A 19,970-nucleotide genomic window follows, 5' to 3' on the forward strand; every position below is an offset into this window, starting at 1 on the left:
TGTTTTGAAAGCAGGGAGTCATAGGCAGCTATATTTCTCATAACAGGTCTGTTCTTTTCCACAGCTTTTACCCTTGGTTGAACTGCAGGAACTAGCAAAGTGATCTGCCTGATAGGAGGACATTAGGAAAGAAAAACAGCATGAAAGATTTGTTAGCTTGTTACTGTGGTAATAGCAGCTAGTTATTAATCAGTGTGGATCACTAACAAACTCAACTCTGTGGTTTGTCCTTTTCTTCCTTTTCTGTTTTTAGTAGAATTCCAATATTCAAAAGTTACTAGAGTTACAGATTAACATGAAAAAACAATAAAATTATTTTGTCTTTTGGTTTCAACCACTTTATTTCCTCATTAAACTGACTCTTACTTTGTAATGGTTAGAGAGGAGGATTTAAGAGTAGCGTGCTTGGATTCTATTTCTATGCCTACTAGGAATTCATTATGTGATCCTGAGCAAAATGGAGAAGATTCTGTTGTCCTAATCACAGCTTTCCTTTCAATCTATAGTTCTGGATTTCTGTTAGCTAAAACATGCAAAAAATGCTTTAGAGTTTTGTCCACAGGTATATCAAATCTTTTTTTCCCCTAAAACTATCACTAACTCTTACTGAACAAAAAGCAGAATGAAACAAAACAAAACTCCACTGAACAAAAGCAGAGTAATTAACCAAATTCTTTTTTGTATTTGTTGTTTAACAGTATGTGAAGTAGCCTCAGGGAAACACAATTTAATAAGCAGCTTACATTCTTTGTGTATTCTGATTCTTTATGAGAAGACTTTCTTCTGCTGGTAGCCTGGTCCTGCTATGAAATTTGTGACGATTCATTTTGTTGATAATAAACTAACAGAGGCTGTTTCATGAAGGAAATGTGGAGGTAAGGACCCCTGTTCATCCCACCAAAAGAAAACACTGCACAAGCAGATTCTGGTTGAAGGGGATATTTCTTTATATTCAAATATCCCTTTGAAGTATTGCAGAGAAATGTCAGTGTTAGAATTACGTGGTTTCAGTATCAATCAATAATGTACAACTATATCAAGGAGTTAAATGGGGACATAATGAGACCCTTTATATCTATAAAGCAGCAATATTTTCCAAAATCATAGAAATCTACGGAGAAAAAGGTAGTTGAGAAGAGGCATATATCAAGGAATTTATCTAATGAAACTGAAGAAATCATTAGCAGGGACTGAAAAGCAGGGGGCTCTCAAGGCAGAGCATAATTTTCTGTTATCTAGAAACTGGAAGCTGGGGCAAAAACATTGCTAACATGACTCCATAGCAAGATTGCTTGCTAACCATATTTGAATTCAGTTTGCTGTGTGGTTGTTGGTCATTCTAGGTTTTGTAAATACGAATTTCAGATTTACAGATTAACATCAAGTCATTAGCAGTTGTCAGTATACATATTTCTGCCTCAATACACCTGAGAAATCTAAACTAATTCCTACATACCTTGTTTCCGTCTGGTTTTGTACCTGGTAAAGAGCTTGTGGTTTATCCGGGTCTAGTTACTTGATCAGTCCTAATATGATGCTTTAGTTTGTGCTTGTGCCCTTCATTTTTTTAAGGAACAGCCAGCACTCTTTAACCCTTGGTTCCATTAAGGTAAGTCCATGAGAGACAGACTTGTTTGGATCTTAGCTGAATATTAACAAAATATTACTGGAATTAAAACATAGCTATTTCCGTGTAGCATATCTTTCCACTGCTTTTGCTATTTGCATGCCATGAACAACTCTAGACACACTACAGCTTTGCTGTTACTGTTTTTTGTTTATATATTGTTTCCCTATCTCAGTAGAGCAGCTACAGCACGTTATGAATATACATTGAATGACTTATTCTGGAGATTGTGTCAGCTGCTTTATATTCAGGGAATAAAAAAACCTGAAATTCACTAGGTTCATTTATAATTTTCTTTCTTCCATCAGTTTTTGCTTTTCTTACTCATTACCTCAGGAACGTTTGCATAATGCCTTAATTTGCCAAGGTTGTTTTCTCTAGCCTGCATTTTCTGCCACTTCATCTGATGTAAAGAAATTTTCTTGGTATAAACTTGCACCCTCTGTTTTTATTCTTTATGCTGCTAATTCTTTACATATATGTGTGGGGGTTTTTTTGTTTTTTTTTTTTTTTTTTTTAGATTTTTAGTAAGGAATTCCTTGTTTGCTTTAAGGAAGAAATAGCTTCAAGGAACAATGTACCTGATTACTGATTATTCGTTCTTGTTTCAGATGAGTGTTTTGAATACAACTGTTCCGTTGCTTTCTAGTTAACAGGTCGAAAAGTTATCCAATTTAAGATGAAGACATTCTGAGCAGCAACAGTAAGGGTATGATTTAGAAGTGCAGGCCTTCAAAATGAAGAGTTACATGTCAGGAGTTAGACTGAACCAAAGAACTGTTTTGAACCTTAATTCTTTTTGAATCAACGCTGAAAAAGAAAAGTATGTTTCTGGCTATTGCTTCAGAGTAACAGTGGGGGGAAAAAGCCTAATCCAGAGAGACTATTGGAAGACTTTCCATTAAGTAAGATGGATAATGAATCCGGTACTAGGAGAAATAATCCTAAAATCATCAGAACAATTACATATGGAAAGGAGAAAAATAATTTGTTCATTAATGGTGAAATCATAAGAAATTCTACAAAGTTTGTAGAATTTTCACAAAAATCTACAATAATGTCAAGATAATTTAGAAACACAAATGTTTCTGAGAGTCCTTTTTTTAAATTTTGATTTTTTATTTATTTTGTCTATTTATTTGTATAAGTATCACACTAGTTTTATTAAATAGAGGGAAAAAAGTTCCCCTTTATGGACTCATGCAGCACGTCTTGTTTTGATAACATGTATTTCTTTCTACAGTAGCATTAATTTTCTCCTAATCCTTTCTTGTAGCGTTAGTGACTGTGTTACCTGCATTTCTTTTGTACATAGTTACATTCTTTTTGATGTTTGCTCTTTAGGTAATGATTCTGACGTTGACCTTGACAGGAAGGAAGATGAGCGAGAAAAAACTCCAAAGAGGCCCAGAGTTCAGAAAACAGAGAAAACTCCATCAACTAAGGAGACAGAACAGGTTTCAGGAGCTAAAAATCCTATTATAAGTGTGGTTTTGACAGCCCATGAAGCTATTCCAGGTAATCAGAATCACCGATTATATAATCAAATTTGGTTTTGTCCATGCTGATGCTGTATAAAATAGTCATTGGTCTAAGACTGAACTGCTTAGGATATTTATTATCTAAAAAATATTTAGTATTATTTGGTAATCTTGATACAGAATCTCTGCATCTGGCAGCTACATCATTTTAGAACTACCGTCACGTTTCTTCATAGGTATGACAAATGCTGGTCCTGGGTGTAGTTATCTGCATTAACATCAGTTACGTGTAGTCTGTGAATAGTTTTAAAGAAGAAACTGAGAAAATCAGTGACCAAAGAAAAGGAAAGTATTTTTCCCCTGGAATATCTTTATTTCAGCTCTTGATTTCTGTGTATGTTTATGATAGATGTAAATTTGATTATGAAAACACAAACAGCTTAGTGTATATATAACTTAATATTTATACATACGAATATTTTGACAGAAAATAGGTATATATATATTTGAAAATCAAGTAAAGTTCCTATATAATGATTAAAGGATTCTTCATCCATAAATTTTTATAGTGCCTTTTCATCGAAGGATTTTGGAATAATTTCAATTTATTTTAAAACTAGACTTGCATTTGCCTGTTTATATAAACCAGTCACTCACCTGACTGACAGAATCTCTTTTTATAGTTTTGTGCATTATTTTCAGCTTCGTAGCTTTATTGTTCTCCTTTTCATTATTGGTAACATTTCTGAATATTTGTTTTTGCTTATAGCTCTCAGAACAACTAGAATGTATATATTGTTGTGGGTTGGAAGCTAGCTGGATTTTCTGTGTTGTTCTTTAATATCTTTTGGTATTGAGATCTGTGATATGCTTGGACTTTGTTTGCTAGAACGCATTTCTAATTGCGATGGTAAAGGAAGCTGGATGAGCTCACCTACAAATATCCTGTGTGCTTAGAAGGGAAGTAAAAAAACACCTTCAAATTCATTGTTTGAGAAATATCACACAGGGTTTTGGACTTACACTGAGCTGTTAAAAATTTGGTCTTGCAATATTGTAAATATGGGGGAAGGTGTGAGAGGACCAGTGAGCACTGGAAGTGTGGAAACCTGGCTTCAGGGTGGTTTGAGGCCTGCGCTGCTTCGTTTCACTAACCGTAGGCGCCATGCTCTCGTGTGATGTAACCCTGGGCTCCTTCCTAGATGTTACTAAACACTCATTTTCCCGCTGTGTCTCCCATCTCTTTTGCCTGTTTCCCACTGCATGTAGCTTCTCCGCCATCCTGGTGCCCATTCCCCTCACTGCAAAACACAAGGCTCCCCTCATGTCCTCTACTCCTTTAGGCGAAGGGGAATATGCAATGGCTCGTTAAGGGGCTCATGTAGGTGTTTGTAAATGGGTTCATATAGGTGTTAGTTTATGGATTTATACATCCACCCTCCCTTCCTCAGGGCTTTTGGGAAGAGCTGTAATTGGGTATAAATCTCCTCTCTCCAGGTGCTAAATTTTATGAACCTTGTGAGAATTTTTGTTTTTGAGATCTTTAAATTTTTGGCAAGGACTAGAAGAATTTTCAAGAGGGAAAGGAAAGACATGGTAGACAGTGCAATCAAAGACCCGTTTTCTTAGGAAACTAGCCTAAAGAGGCGAATGAAATAATAGTAAATACAGATAGTGAAGAAAATGTAGTAAACGTGATGCGAGAGAGGAAATGAAAATCTAGGGGAGATTGGTGCCTTAATTATTACCTAGCAACATTTTTCTTTGGACAGCAAAAAGTTTGGGGTTTCTTTACACACATGCTTTTTGAGTGACTCAAAAATATTAAAACAACTTCAACTTTGGAGCTATTTGTGCATAGTACATGTTACTTTAATGAACCAAAGGGATTTATGATCAAATGTGAACCTGCAGCTATTTTTGAAGGTCCTCTCATTTATTTGGTTGAAAATTAGTAATCTTATTATATTCAAGTTCACAGCTAGAATATGTGTAATAAAAAAGTAATTATTGTTAAGACAGTTAGGAATTATCGTCCTACTTTTCAGAACTTGGAAATTCTAGAAGATATGATATGAGTGGTTAAGTCTTTGAAGATTCAAAAGAAAAATATTTCATTTAATACAATTATGTTTTAATTTATTTTTCATTGCTTTTCCTTCTATTTTTTTAATTCATTTCCATGATCTAACTATATTTTAATGTCACTAGCAATTCTTAGGTTCTTCCCCTTCCTCAGTAATACTTTAATATCTGGACTTCTTATAAAGATCTTTCATAGTCTTTTATTCCATTTTTCTGGAGATTTATTGTGTGCTGAAGAGGTGAGTTATTGCTATAGACTGCTGTTGAAGAATATGAATAGATAAAACATTTCTCCCTTCTTCCCTGCTTTCTGTGTGCTAGAGCATCTGTAAAGTTACGTTGAAAATAAAGTTTAAAAGTGCTTAAGCACTATCAAAACTTAATTATCTTTCTGCAAGCATTAGCATTGTGTAGCTACCTGTTATCTAGCTTTAAAGATGCCTAGAAAGACCCCATTTTGTGTCCAGTGCAGTAAAATCCTGTTGAAGATGTCATATAAGCATTCTGTCAATTAGAAAAATACAGAAGGCTTTAAGAATTAGTTGTATTTTATCCACAGTGTAGAGGAAATATTCAGACTGTGTCTCCCTTCTTAAATGAAAGATGCTTTTAGGAGTATTACATTAACAATTTGCTGTAATTTTGCTATACACTGTTTAGGTTTGGGACACTGCTTTACATCATGTGTTCAGTAGATGACTAAATCGATCTCTTCAAAATCCCTTTGAACAAACAGATTAGTTAGTTTTTAACTTCCCATGAAGGACAGTTGGACAACATTGATTTTTTTTTTTTTCCATGTTCCTTTTCTGTAACATTTACCTGGGAGGCATATGAAAGGTGATAGATTTACAGCTTTAGAAATTTGAAAGCTTGCATTAACCCACGGAGTAAATACAGTTTGAATAGAAATGGTAGATTTTTTGGGGGGGGCAGGTGTTGAAGTACCTCGACAGGCTAGAGAGGTGGGCCTGTGTGAACCTCATGAAGTTCAACAAGGCCAAGTGCAAGGTCCTGCACATGGGTCGGGGCAATCACAAACATGGATACAGGCTGGGCAATATGTAGATTAAGAGCAGCCCTGAGGAGAAGGACTTGGGGGTACTGGTGGATGAAAAGCTGGACATGAGCCGGCAATGTGCGCTTGCAGCCCAGAAGGCCAACTATATCCTGGGCCGCGTCAAAAAAAGCGTGGCCAGCAGGTCGAGGGAGGTGATTCTCCACCTCTACTCTGCTCTGGCGAGACCCCACCTGGAGTACTGCGTTCAGCACTGGGGTCCTCTCCACAGGCAAGACATGGACCTGTTGGAGCAGGTCCAGAGGAGGGCCACGAAGATGATCAGGGGCTGGAGCACCTTCCCTGTGAGGACAGGCTGAGAGAGTTGGCGTTGTTCAGCCTGGAGAAGAGAAGGCTCTGGGGAGACCTTATTGCAGCCTTCCAGTACCTGAAGGGGGCCTAGAGAAAAGATGGGAAGGGACTCTTTATCAGGGAGTGTATTGATAGGACAAGGGGTAACGGTTTTAAACTGAAAGTGGGTAGATTTAGATCAGATATTAGAAAGAAATTCTTCACTATGAGGGTGGTGAGGCACTGGAACAGGTTGCCCAGGGAAGTTGTGGGTGTTCCCTCCCTGGAAGTGTTCAAGGCCAGGTTGGATGGGGCTTTGAGCAACCTGGTCTAGGGGAAGGTGTCCCTGCCCATTGGGGGGGGTGGGTGGGTGGGTGATCTTTAAGGTCCCTTCCAACCCAAACCATTCAAGGATTCTGAGACCTCCCAAAGACCTTGAAGAGAGGGAGTGCTGTGTCCATGAACACATGCGCCTTGTATCAGATTAAACGGGGTACAGTTTTTTTGTAAGCATTGCAATTAAGAATGAGAATTAATAACTACAATTATGTGCCCATCTACAAATACTTTGTTGTGAATGGCAGATGCTTTTGTTCCTAGTCTATTTTTAAGAACCAGTGAGTAAACTCTGCCAAATATTCAATCTTCTGGTTTTTTATGTATTTTATTTCCCATGCTTAAATTCTGTAATCTTATCAAGGCTTCTAAAACCAATTTATTATTCATGCTCAATTAGTTTGATTCAGGAGACATTATACTTTGAACATTTAAATTGTTGTTTTATGTGACTCCTGTAATATTTTAAAGACTCAGCTTGTTACTAGGAGAGTTGTTTTAAGTTCCAGTAAAGATAGTCAATGGTAGAATTCTTTGGTTTTTTTGGTAAAGCTCAAGATATACAAAAATAACATAAAAGTATTTAAATTCTTGATGCTAATTATTTTTTGATATCTAAAGGAGTTGGATTTTTTTCTCCTACAGATTCTTAATACAACGCTGTGCAGGTTTTTCTCTCCCCAGTTTCCACTGAGGAACCACTTTCCGTACAAGACCAGCTGTGTTCTGCTGCTATACCCTGTGCTGTAATTTATGAACACTTGGTTCCTTCTCCCATCGAGATTTTGGGAAGCGGGGAAGAAGTGGAAGAATGTTGTTTTGCTTACTGTTTTGGGACTGACTTAGTTTTACTGATGACAGTCTGTTCTGTTAAACTGATAATAGTCTTTTCTGTTGAAGGTGACTTCTTTTTTTTGTAGCTCACGGAACGATGGTTGTGGGTTTATGACACATCTGAATGGATTTAATATCAGACTGTTGCCAAGGGAGCTTTCCTGCTTGTCTCTTATTTCCCAGTTCACCTCCCCTTTCTTGCACTGGCACTAATGCTTGTGCCAACCTGTGGCAAACTGATTCAAAAAACTGGCAAAATAAATACACATGCACATACTCATTTTCTCTGTCAGAGAAATTTTTTTCTACCTGTTTTGCTTACCAAACTGTCTCACATTGGGGCCGCACAGTTTTGGAAAGTGGGAAAGTGGAGACAAAATGAGTCTCTTAGGGGGAAGGAGGAGGATTGAGACTACCCCTTTTCAAAGTAGCTGAGTGGCTTAAGTCATTAAGCCCAGTACATGTAGACTGCTATCCCGTGGGCAGTACTGTCCTCCCACCCCACCCCCTGGCCACAAATTCCTGTCTTTTGGAGCATTGTACATGATTATGCAGTTGTGTGGTAAAACACACTAGACAAGTAATTCTATATTTGCAGAAGGAGACATGCAGTGTAAATTTTAGCCAGATCCATTCTCTGACCCTCTTCATCTTAATAAACTCCTATGCTGGCACTTTTAAGGCATCACGAACATGTAGTTGAGTGGAGGGCTAGAGAAAATAAGCTAACCTTATGTTGATGTAAATTAAATGTGCAATTAAGGAAGGTTAAGAAAGTTATCGCTTTCCCCTCTGAATGTGAGCAGGTATCTGTATTACCATGGGGTTACAGATTGGTTTAGCTCAGCCAGTCTAATGTCCAGCTTTGTTGAAAGGGGTAGTAATCTTCATCCCACCAAACACAGGTCTGTGATTCTGTTTCTTTGTCTGAGTTAAAATGTGCTTAACCTCATCGTGAGCTAACCTATAAAAATATTAAAAGGTTCTTCTGCTTTTTTTTAAGCTTTATTTTGGGGATGAGGGGTAGGTTTGCATGGGGAACATTGAGGATTATGGGTAGGGTTAGTTTCTGTTGGTGTCACTTTCAGAACTATTTTACCAGGGGTCATATGCACTTGGAGCACATTCCATAGGATATTGTAGAAACGGAAAAAATACATGCGTTCAAAAGGAGATTGTAAGAAAAAAATACTCACTGCATACCCTTAACAAATTATTTCCCCTATACAGACCAAAGTACCTACATTATGACGGTTTTTTTAAATGTAAAAAGAAAAAAAAAATCCATAGCTTAAGATTGATCTAGTTGGATCAGTTGTCTCTAAAGGCAGCTTGCAGCATCTCTATAGGAAGGAATAAGAAACTTATTATGTAAAGCCTCCCAGATTTTGACAGCCATCGAGCTGGTGGTTGCATCTGGATCATCGTATTTAATACATATCTATTAATTTGTCTAAATCCCTTCTTGAATACATTTATATTTTCAGTCTTTGTAACATCGCACAGTAATTGTTGCATAATTCAATTACACACAGGGAGAAAGTGTACATTCTTTTGTTTTGTTTTAAGCCTGCTAACTGCGTATTTCTTCAAACTTCTTTTTGTTCATGGTTTATGAGATAGAGCATAAGTATTCACTTTTTTCACAGTATTGCTAATTTTAGAAGTCTTTCTGATATTCCTCTTTCATTTATCTCTCTTCCAAGCTGAAGTTCTCTGAGATAGGTATCCCTTTTCCAAACAGAATACTTCTGATTTTGCCTTTGTTACTGTTTTCTAATTCTTCTATATCCTTCTTGTTGTCCATACTTGAAGTTGTAGGAGGTTCATGGAATTTAGTTGGATTTTAGTACGAATTTGGTTGATGATGTCTCCTGTTTTATTTCTGATCAATTCCTAATAATTCCTTTCATTGTGATTACCTTTTAGACTGTTGATAAGTATTGGAGAGTACTATAGTGAAGGGCAAGATTCTCTTCTAAGGGACAGACTGTAAGGGATTAGAGGCCATCACTGAGTTTGAGCCAGAGATAAGGCACGCCGGGTAATGCTTATCTGTAGAAGTTGCTGTCAGAATGTTGTGAGGAACTCAAATCTTATTAGTCTTAAAGCAGATTTACTTAGAACAGATGATATTGACTGAAAAGGGGAAAGCAAAAGGCATAAATAAAGTCTAGTAAACTAAAGTCCATTCTGCATTTGAAATAGAGATATAATAGTGCTGGAGGAAGGATTTTTTTTGAAATAAATGATCGGGACAGTTAACCTCTTTTTTCTTCCCCTGGTATTTGTATACTCTGACTTCTTGAAATGATCGTCCAGGGAAACAGTTAGGAAAATAGAATCACAGAATCGTATAGGTTGGAAAAGACCTTTAAGATCATCGAGTCCAACCGTAAACCTAACACTACCAAGTCCACCACTACACCATGTCCCTAAACACCTCATCCAAACATCTTTTAAATACTTCCAGGGATGGCGACTCAACCACTTCCCTGGGCAGCCTGTTCCAATGCCTGACAACCCTTTCAGTGAAGTAAAATTTCCTAATATCCAGTCTAAACCTCCCCTGGTGCAACTTGAGGCCATTTCCTCTTGTCCTATCCCTTGTTACCTGGGAGAAGAGACCGACCCCCACCTCTCTACAACCTCCTTTCAGGCAGTTGTAGAGAGCGATAAGGTCTCCCCTCAGCCTCCTTTTCTCCAGGCTAAACAACCCCAGTTCCCTCAGCCGCTCCTCAGAAGACTTGTGCTCTAGACCCTTCACCAGCTTCGTTGCCCTTCTCTGGACACGCTCCAGCACCTCAATGTCTCTCTTGTAGTGAGAGGCCCAAAACTGAACACAGTATTCGAGGTGCGGCCTCACCAGTGCCGAGTACAGGGGCACGATCACTTCCTTACTCCTGCTGGCCGCACTATTTTTGATACAAGCCAGGATGCCCTTGGCTTTCTTGGCCACCTGGGCACACTGCTGGCTCATATTCAGTCGTCTGTCAACCAACACGCCCAGGTCCTTTTCTGCCAGGCAGCTTTCCAGCCACTCTTCCCCAAGCCTGGAGCGTTGCATGGGGTTGCTGTGGCCCAAGTGCAGGACCTTGCACTTGGCCTTGTTGAACCCCATACAATTGGCCTCAGCCCATCGATCCAGCCTGTCCAGATCCCTCTGCAGAGCCTTCCTCCCCTCAAGCAGATCAACACTCCCGCATAACTTGGTGTTGTCTGCAAATTTACTGAGGGTGCACTCGATCCCTTCATCCAGATCATTGATAAAGATATTAAACAGAACTGGCCCCAACACAGAGCCCTGGGGAACACCACTTGTGACCGGGCACCAACTGGAGTAAACTCCATTCACCACCACTCTTTGGGCCCGGCCATCCAGCCAGTTCTTTACCCAGCGAAGAGTACACCTGTCCAAGCCATGAGCAGCCAGTTTCTTCAGGAGAATGCTGTGGGAAACCATGTCAAAGGCTTTACTGAAGTCTAGATAGACAACATCCACAGCCTTTCCCTCATCCACTAGGCGGGTCACCTTGTCGTAGAAGGAGATCAGATTGGTCAAGCAGGACCTACCTTTCATAAACCCATGCTGGCTGGGCTTGATCCCTTGGTTATTCTCTACATGCCATGTGATAGCACTCAGGATGATCTGCTCCATCAGCTTCCCCAGTACCGAGGTCAGGCTGACAGGCCTGTAGTTCTCTGGGTCCTCCTTCCGGCCCTTCTTGAAGATGGGTGTCACATTAGCTAATCTCCAGTCAGCAGGGACCTCCCCAGTTAGCCAGGACTGGTGGTAAATGATGGAAAGGGGCTTGGTGAGCACATCTGCCAGTTCCTTCAGTACTCTCGGGTGGATCTCATCAGGCCCCATAGACTTGTGAGTGTCTAAGTGTCTAAGATAAAACTTTTATCTTCCTTATTGGCATATGATATTTTTAATGGAAAACCAAACCTTGTATCTGTTTGCCTTGTTCTTACACTTTTCCCTAACCTGTGTCTGCTTTTAGAGACACGAATATTGAGGGCATTTTCTTGGGGTGTGGGACATGTGGCTTCACTACCTATTAGGTTGGGTAGAGCCTAGAAACCAAGTTTCTCACTTTCTAGGCATATGCGTTAGTCATTAGTTTATGATACAGCAGTGATTGCTGTGGCTACTGGTCCATTAGTAGCCAATACTTACACAGTATCCCAAGTGGATGGAGGCATCTAATGTTTCTTAATGCTTCTGTATCTTCTAAGGGTAGGAAGTTACTACCTAACATGAGGGGACGTGATTGCCCACTGTGAGCAAGTACTCTATCAGTATGTTCGAGGACTTGGATCTCCTTCTTCAGGTTTTTAGAGGTATTTGCCTCTCTGTTAACTGCATGGGGAATGTAGGCAGTACTGTTAAGATGACCTGGAGCATTCTGTCCACTCCAAGTATGCAAAACACTGGTGAGTTAGTATTATCTAGTCCACCTAATTTAGGTGATAAAAATTTTATACTGATAACACAAAAGTCTATTAAACAGTTCAACAGTCTTTTCAGGAAATGCTTAAACATCCTGAAAGGCAGAAGGGCACAGAGGAGGTTTAGTGCAGAGCATTTAATGAGGATCTTTGTCTCATATTCAGGAAATGAGAGGCCTGAAAGAGGTAGCCATGCATATAGAGCAGTTCAAGATCTGTTTTCTTTTAACTGAGTCATTCTAAGTATAGAAGAATTTGCTTCTATTTTAAAAATATTGAAGTATGGGAACACTGGTCTGGTGTCTAATGTCTGTTTTATCATCTTTATACTGAACCCACTGATGGGATCACATCTTCTCTACTGTAACGACAAACTCCTGTCTCACTGGGCTACTACAGTGAACTTGGGAGATGCAGTCCTCCTGGACAACCTGGCATTTGTGGGAGAGGGAGTTGCAGGAAGAATAGAAGTTATAATGTTCTAGTAAAATTTAGGTTGAAAACTTGGAAGATCAGTTCTGATCAGCTGGCAGAATCTTTAGTACAGAACTGAAAGCATTATTAAAAAACAGCAGTCAAAAAAAGCCTTTTTAGATCCAACCAGTTCAGTGAGCAACAGAGCTTCTATTACAGTCTGTTTATTTACAGAATTGGCTGATGTCCCATCTGATACAAAAACCTTCAATAGCCTTACATACTCCCAAATGGCCTCTTCTCAAAATATCTCAATTTCCTGCTTTAAATCACTCTGAAAGACCCACAAGATCTCCATCTTTCTCCCTTGTCTTGCGTACAGCACTGCTTTCCTCAACTTAATGTCCCTAAGTCTTTCACACGTTATTGGGTAACCCCCACTTATTCCTGATTTTTCCCATATACTCCACCTGCCTTTTTCCTGATGCTTTTGCTAGTCTGCAGGCCAAAAGTTTTTTTAGGGAAACTAGAATTGGTAATTTGCTAACCATCTAGTTTTTGTTGGACGGTGTACTCTCTGTGGTTTAGTTTTGTTGTTCTTGTTGTTTCAGAGACTTTATGTTAATACTGCGTATATTTTGTAAATAATATCTTCAGGAACTCTTTGAGTGGAACAAGTATTAATTTCATCCCTTTGTTAGAGGAATAGCTCATGCATTGTTCTTTGAACTTTCTTCTTTCTATTCAGGTGTTTCATTTTATATATATTTATATGTGAATAACAGTGAGAATCTGTTAAATATATGTTGAGTCTGTTGACTCTGTCTTTTGCTTTATAGGGCCTTTCTAGGCTTTCGTGTCTCAGATTTCTTTGATTCTTACAGTGAAGTCTTTCATCTGTCACAAAGGTGTATTGTACTTTTTTTCCCCTCTGCTTCTAATCAGGTGAAGTGAAATGAGATCAAATACTAATGTAATATCCAATAAAAAGAAAATAAATGGAAACTTACCAAATTTCAGTTTTACCTGAAGTTGTTAACTTCATTATTTAATTCAAAGATATTTTCATGTGCAACCTCTCTTGCTTCCTTGTCACCAGTATATGATAGAGCAATCTTTAATTACAGGTCCTGTAGTACTTTTTTCCTAGGACGGATGGGTGTTCATCTATTACTACGTATTCAATGTCATGTTTTCTTTTTGTTATTCAGTATATAGTCCCTCATTTACTATTCATTTTTCAGTATCAGACCAGAAAGCAAAATTTATTTTTTTCAAATATTTTTCTGTAGTACTTGTTAGTAGAATATAAAGATTTCACAAATATTTATGTAATTACAATATATATGTGAATAACTGCATAAATATACAAATATATATAATTCCAACCTTTGAAGTTAATAGCATTCCCACTGAACACGTGGGTGGATGAGTTACAGACAGATTAAGTTAAAAAAGAGGGGATCAATCAATAATGGGTGCTTGGTTTGATATACATGAGGGGTTTTTTGGTTGTTTTTTTTTTTTTTTTTCCCCAGTGTAAATTAATATTTATTTGGATTTTTGTTACCTTCAATGCTAACTGGGGGTGCCTGGCATTAAGTTTTTCCTACCACTGTTCAGAAAATAAAGAACACCCAGCTAAATAATCTCAACTCAATCACATCTCAAAATATGCTTATTTTTGCCTCCACTAACTGTAAAGCTCTGAGGGATAGAATCTGATCTTACTGTGTTTGGTAAAGCCCCTTTACTCCTGCTTCTAATGGAGATTCAGAAGTGCACATATTCTTTTATTCTGAGGGTATGGCAGCATGCCACAAAATATAAGCAATAAAAGATCTATTTAAGGAAAAGATGTGCAGACTTTTCAATACAGACTAAACAGTGTCTTTTCCCCAGCCTTATTTGCGGAACTGATTAAACAGCTTGGCTGAAGTTTTCTAAGGATGTAGTATGAGACAGAAACAGAAAAATTAAAATTTCATTTTGAAAAGTTAGAGTTTTTTAGAGGTGGAAGTATTTGGATATAGGATCTCATAATAGTAGGCATCAAGCACCTGGCATGTTATTTAAGCAGATCTGTGGTGTAAGTACTAATGTCTTCTGAAAGTGTATCCATCATCTTATGCACATGAATTTAACAACAGAAGCTAAAATAGTTGAACTAATGATTACAGAGTTTAATGTTTTGTTTACAATTGTGTATTATAGACAATGCACATTTTAATACGACATTTTTAATAAGCATTTTTTGTTCTTGCTTTTAGGAGCCACAAAAATTGTTCCTGTTGAGGCTGCTCCCCAAGAAAGCGAACCCACAACTCCAGAGGCAACAGTTCAAGACCCATCACAACGAAGAGGATATCAAGAATATGCTATTCGGCAAACCCCATATGAACAGGCAATGAAATCTAGCAGGTAATTTTCAACTACTTCTATTTATGTTCATACAAAATAAGACTGAAATGCTTCCCTATCCATTTTCATGAAACTGAAATATTTTCTGAGCCTTTTAAATAAAGGAACAGCTGAAAATAATCTGTGCATAAGTTGTAGAATTTAAAAAGCCTGTGGAGAATACCTTTTTAAAATAAATTAAAGTAAACATTTCTGTCTATTATGAATATCTAGGGAAATTTTGACATATTATGTCACTAAGTTTCAATACTGTAAATGTAACTGGTTTGGTTTCTTTTTAGGTTGGGTCCAACTCAGCTGAAGATTTTTACATGTGAATACTGTAACAAGGTGTTCAAATTTAAACACTCCCTCCAAGCACATTTGAGGATTCATACAAATGAAAAACCTTACAAGTGTTCATACTGCAGTTATGCCAGTGCAATCAAAGCCAACCTTAATGTTCACATGCGGAAACATACAGGGGAGAAATTTAGCTGCGATTATTGTACGTTCACTTGTCTCAGCAAAGGCCATCTCAAAGTCCATATTGAAAGAGTTCATAAGAAAATTAAGCAGCATTGTCGCTTCTGCAAAAAGAAATACTCAGATGTTAAAAATTTGATCAAGCACATCAAGGAAACACATGACCTTCAAGATAAAAAAGTGAAAGATGTCTTTGATGAGCTTCGCTTGATGACACGAGAGGGCAAAAGACAACTTCTTTATGACTGCCATATTTGTGAACGCAAATTCAAAAATGAACTCGATCGAGACCGTCACATGCTTGTTCATGGTGATGAAAGGCCCTTTGCTTGTGAGCTCTGTGGTCATGGAGCCACTAAATACCAAGCTCTTGAGCTTCACGTGCGAAAACACCCATTTGTTTATGTGTGTTCTGTGTGCCTGAAGAAGTTTGTCAGTTCTGTAAGACTCCGTGCTCACATCAAAGATGTGCATGCAGATTTGCATGAGACTTCTGTTTTTAACAGTTCTATCAATCAAAGTTTCTGCCTCCTTGAGCCAGGAGGTGATATCCAGCCAGAAGCCCTTGGTGAACAGCTAGCACAAAGTGCAGATGAATTCACTATCATGAACACTGATGCTATTAACACACCACAACCATCTGCTTGTAAAGGTGAATCAACACCTGCAGATGTAAACCATAATGGTCAACATAATGGTGACTTAAAAATTGATACAGTCCCTTTGTTAGAATTTGAAAATCCTCTGGTGGAGAATGTAACAGAGACGCTGTGTCAGACAACAGACATAGCAGTCCCAAATATTCAATCCTGTGTAGCATCAGATTGCTTTCTGCTGAAAAATGGTACTTCTGGTTCTGATGAGTTAAAAGTTTCTCCTGCAAATGAAGAGGAAGTTAATCACTGCAGTTCTGTAAATGAGCAGGGTGAAGAAATTCAGCTTTTGCTGTCTGAAGATAGAAGTTTAAATCCAAGTCAGAACAATGCAGTGACTGAGAACCTTTCAGTCTCTGAAGAGAGAAATCAGTCTGTTCATTCTAGTGAATCAGAAACAAGCGATCCACCAATTCAAAATTCAGCAGAAACGACAAACCCTTTGCCAGCACCAGAAGCTAATGCAGCCATCAGTCCCCAGGCAGCCTCTTCTAATGCAGTTACATCAGACAGTGGGAGCGGAGCTGTTGCCTTTATGCAGATCTTGGATAGCTTGCAGAAGAGACAAATGAATACAGAGTTGTGTGAGAGGATAAGGAAAGTTTATGGAGACTTGGAATGTGAATATTGTGGTAAGGAGTAGTAGAATGATGTTTTTTGTTGGGGATTTTTTTAATTTTATGTAGTGGGCCATCTTTTTCCTGCTCTACTAGTTTAGTTTTTGATATATTTGTGTATCTTTGTAGCAGTATTAATTTTGTAGTTCAGTATGGATTCTGGGGTCCAGTGAGATTTGCTTTGGGCTGTATAAATAGAGTGAAATGACTCAAATCTCCTCAAAAAAATCACTAGCGGAATATAGCATAGCAGTGCTTTGCTAGGCTCAAGTTTCTGTTGATAGGAAATTTTATAGAATTAGGTTATTTCTGTCCACATGCCTCTCCCCACCCTACAACTTTAACTGGGGCCAAACACAGCAGATTTAGGCATATGATCAGCATTAGTCAGTCCATGCTTTAATGCTTAAGCTTCATTATCAGCTTAATATAAAATTCAATGTCTTTTTCATATAGTGTGGAAGGATGTATGATAATATACATTCTGTACAATAGATACATGTACTGGCATTTTTGTGACATGTTTTGAACCAGTTTTTTGAGATGAAAATTTTCATTACATAGTATCAGATCAAGACTGTTCTGATTGTAATTGGTTTTTTGACTTTATGAAAGTGGGAAGAATACACTGCTCCCATTTATTCTAACTGAAAATTTTTTGTGTTTGCTTAGGTGGAAAGGAAACAGTTTAGGATTTATTTTGTAGCCTTCATTCTTGAGAAGGGAAAAGAGTCAAAGATTGGAAAAAAAAAAAAGTTTTTGAAACGCCATAACTTTGTATGTTAGATGAAATGCTATGCACTTTTTGGTGCCATTATGTCAGAAAAGCTTTTAGGAAGGAATAACACAAAAGGAAGTAAAAAGGATTTTGACATTCTCTTTTAGTGTACAGTTGCAAACAGATTTAAAAGACTTCCTCATTAGGAAAAAAATCCTTGATATATATTAAAGTTGCACTTGTTAGTCTGTTTCAGGACATATGACACAATCTTTTTAGACAAAAGTGGTTTTGTAAACATATTTTCAGTAGTGAAGGGTCTTTAGGACAAATTTTCCTTAAAGACAAAAGGGACAGGATTCAAACTGTGTTGCCCAAAAAGAAAACTGAGTACATGTTGGAATTTTCACTAACAATTGTTTAGAAATTACTTTCTTCATGTCTAATTTTATTTTCAGGCAAGTTGTTTTGGTACCAAGTGCATTATGACATGCATGTTCGTACGCACACTCGAGAACATTTATATTACTGCTCCCAGTGCAATTATTCTTCCATCACCAAAAACTGCCTTAAGCGTCACGTCATTCAGAAACACAGTAATATTTTGCTGAAGTGTCCCACAGAACATTGCGACTACTCTACTCCAGATAAATACAAGCTGCAGGCACATCTTAAAGTTCACACAGAGCTGGTAAGTAACAAGCAAAACAGTATGTTTGTCTAAATTCAGTGTCATCATCATAATGTTTGGAATTGTGTGGTAATATTTGAAGACATAGGTAAGAGTTCTTACCTGAGCGCCCTCGGCATACTTCTGTACAGGGAATACATGAGCCATAGCAACTAGATATTTGGTCCCTCTGATAGTAGTTTCCAGTAGAATATGTCTATATCCATTTTCTCCCTTTGGTTTTCCCAGTATTCTCAGATTCTTACGGTCTTGACAGAGTAAAATGGGGTCCGGTACTATTGTTACTTTACTTCATTCCTTGGAGCTGAATTCCTTTCCTTCATGAATACATAATTGTGGTAAAATGAAAATATGTTTCTCTCTTAATTACTATAGACGGAAGAAGTTTAAGTTGTTGAAAAGAATTAGTTTTTTTCGAAATAGCTCCAACTAGTTGCAGCCAATCTCTTTGAACTTCTATCATTTTCTGTTGTGGTTACAAAGATGAAGAGATCACTTTTTATCCAGTCTTTTATCCTATCTTATCCAGTAAGCCTTCCAGCTCTGAATTCCATTGTGTTAAAAACAGGTCTGGTCTACTTCTTCAACATGCCCTGTTACATGTTTTCTTTGAGACTATGCAAGGGGCTGCATGCCTGACTGGAAGCCCTCTCTGTGCAAGACACTGCTTTGTGATCTTGCCCTGATCCAACATTATCACATGAATAATCTTTTGAGGAAAAATGTTTTCTACATCAACCCTGCTTGCATTTGTTTCAAAAGTATGTTTTGAAAAATATATTACGGTATTCAGAATAAGAAATATTTTAAAACTAAGGAATGAGATTTTTTTCTTCGTTGTTGATTAAGATGCTTTTTTAAAAGTGAAATTATTTACATGCTTTTCTTGGAAGATTAAGAAAAAACAATTATTTTCTTTACATCAGTGTTGTCTTCTTTTCCTACCATGTGGCAGTATCCTTTCTGCTTGCAAGGTATAGTTGATCTGGGACAGTCCAAAGTTGTGTATACCCAAAGAGGTTATAACGTGCATACACTGACACAGTGTATGAACACAGGTAAGTTCCTTCCAGTTCCAAATTGACCTCTAGAAAAGGAAGTTTGGCAAGTGCCTGCTCTCCTGGAATAATGCATTTAGTCCACTTTTGACTGTAGTCTTTCCTGAAGGCCATCTGGGGTGCTTAGATGGAACATAGGACCTCATACGATATTCTATGAAGATACTGGTAGTGAATAAAGTACAATTTAGGATTTCATAAAATGTTTGACAAGCATGCTCTTTGTAATTAAACTTTTTTGACTGATAATGCCAGAAAATTGGCATGAACTACATCCTTGCAATTTGGATTTTTAATAATTTATGTAGTAAAATACTTCCAGAAGGTGATTTACCCTTCTCCTGAATTTATTTTTATTCTTATTCCAGCAGAGGAGAAAATACTAGTTGTTTAATTGCAACACTCTCTCTTCTATCCTTTAAGAAAAAGGAAATATTCACACAGATGGGCCTTTCTTTGTTCTTTACACAACATTATGGTTTTCACTGGCATTGTCTTGTAAATAAAACTTACGCACCTTAGATAGAATGCACGACATGACACATTCCTCCTAATCACATGAGAAAGATCACAACTCACTTAGTCCTGTGATAAATATTGTTGCTACACTTCTTTTACTAGTGAAATGTGATGCTTGAATTAAGGATTGATGTTAATTTTTCCCCAGATGTAGACAGATTTCTGCATAGCTACTTAAAAAAGCTGTTAACATACAGTGAGTGCCTGTTGGTTTCAGGTCGTCTTCTGCAGTCAGCAGGTGGGCTCTC

At 37.8% G+C, this 19,970-nt stretch overlaps 1 protein-coding gene across 5 annotated transcripts in view; it reads left to right on the forward strand.

The window, feature by feature from the left end:
* ZFAT (zinc finger and AT-hook domain containing) overlaps positions 1-19,970 on the forward strand; it is a 151,119-nt gene that overhangs the window by 81,349 nt on the left and 49,800 nt on the right. For all 5 annotated transcript variants that reach the window (XR_012040711.1, XM_072851843.1, XM_072851841.1 and 2 more), the window contains 4 exons: positions 2,972-3,145; positions 14,851-15,001; positions 15,283-16,751; positions 17,913-18,145. Coding sequence is in view for 4 of the 5 variants with exons in the window: in XM_072851843.1 (XP_072707944.1) it covers positions 2,972-3,145; positions 14,851-15,001; positions 15,283-16,751; positions 17,913-18,145 (2,027 nt within the window). In the remaining variant the exon portion in view is untranslated. The remainder of the gene's footprint in view (positions 1-2,971; positions 3,146-14,850; positions 15,002-15,282; positions 16,752-17,912; positions 18,146-19,970) is intronic.

The sequence above is a fragment of the Ciconia boyciana genome, chromosome 2, assembly GCF_034638445.1.
Source record: "Ciconia boyciana chromosome 2, ASM3463844v1, whole genome shotgun sequence".
NCBI lineage: Eukaryota > Metazoa > Chordata > Aves > Ciconiiformes > Ciconiidae > Ciconia > Ciconia boyciana.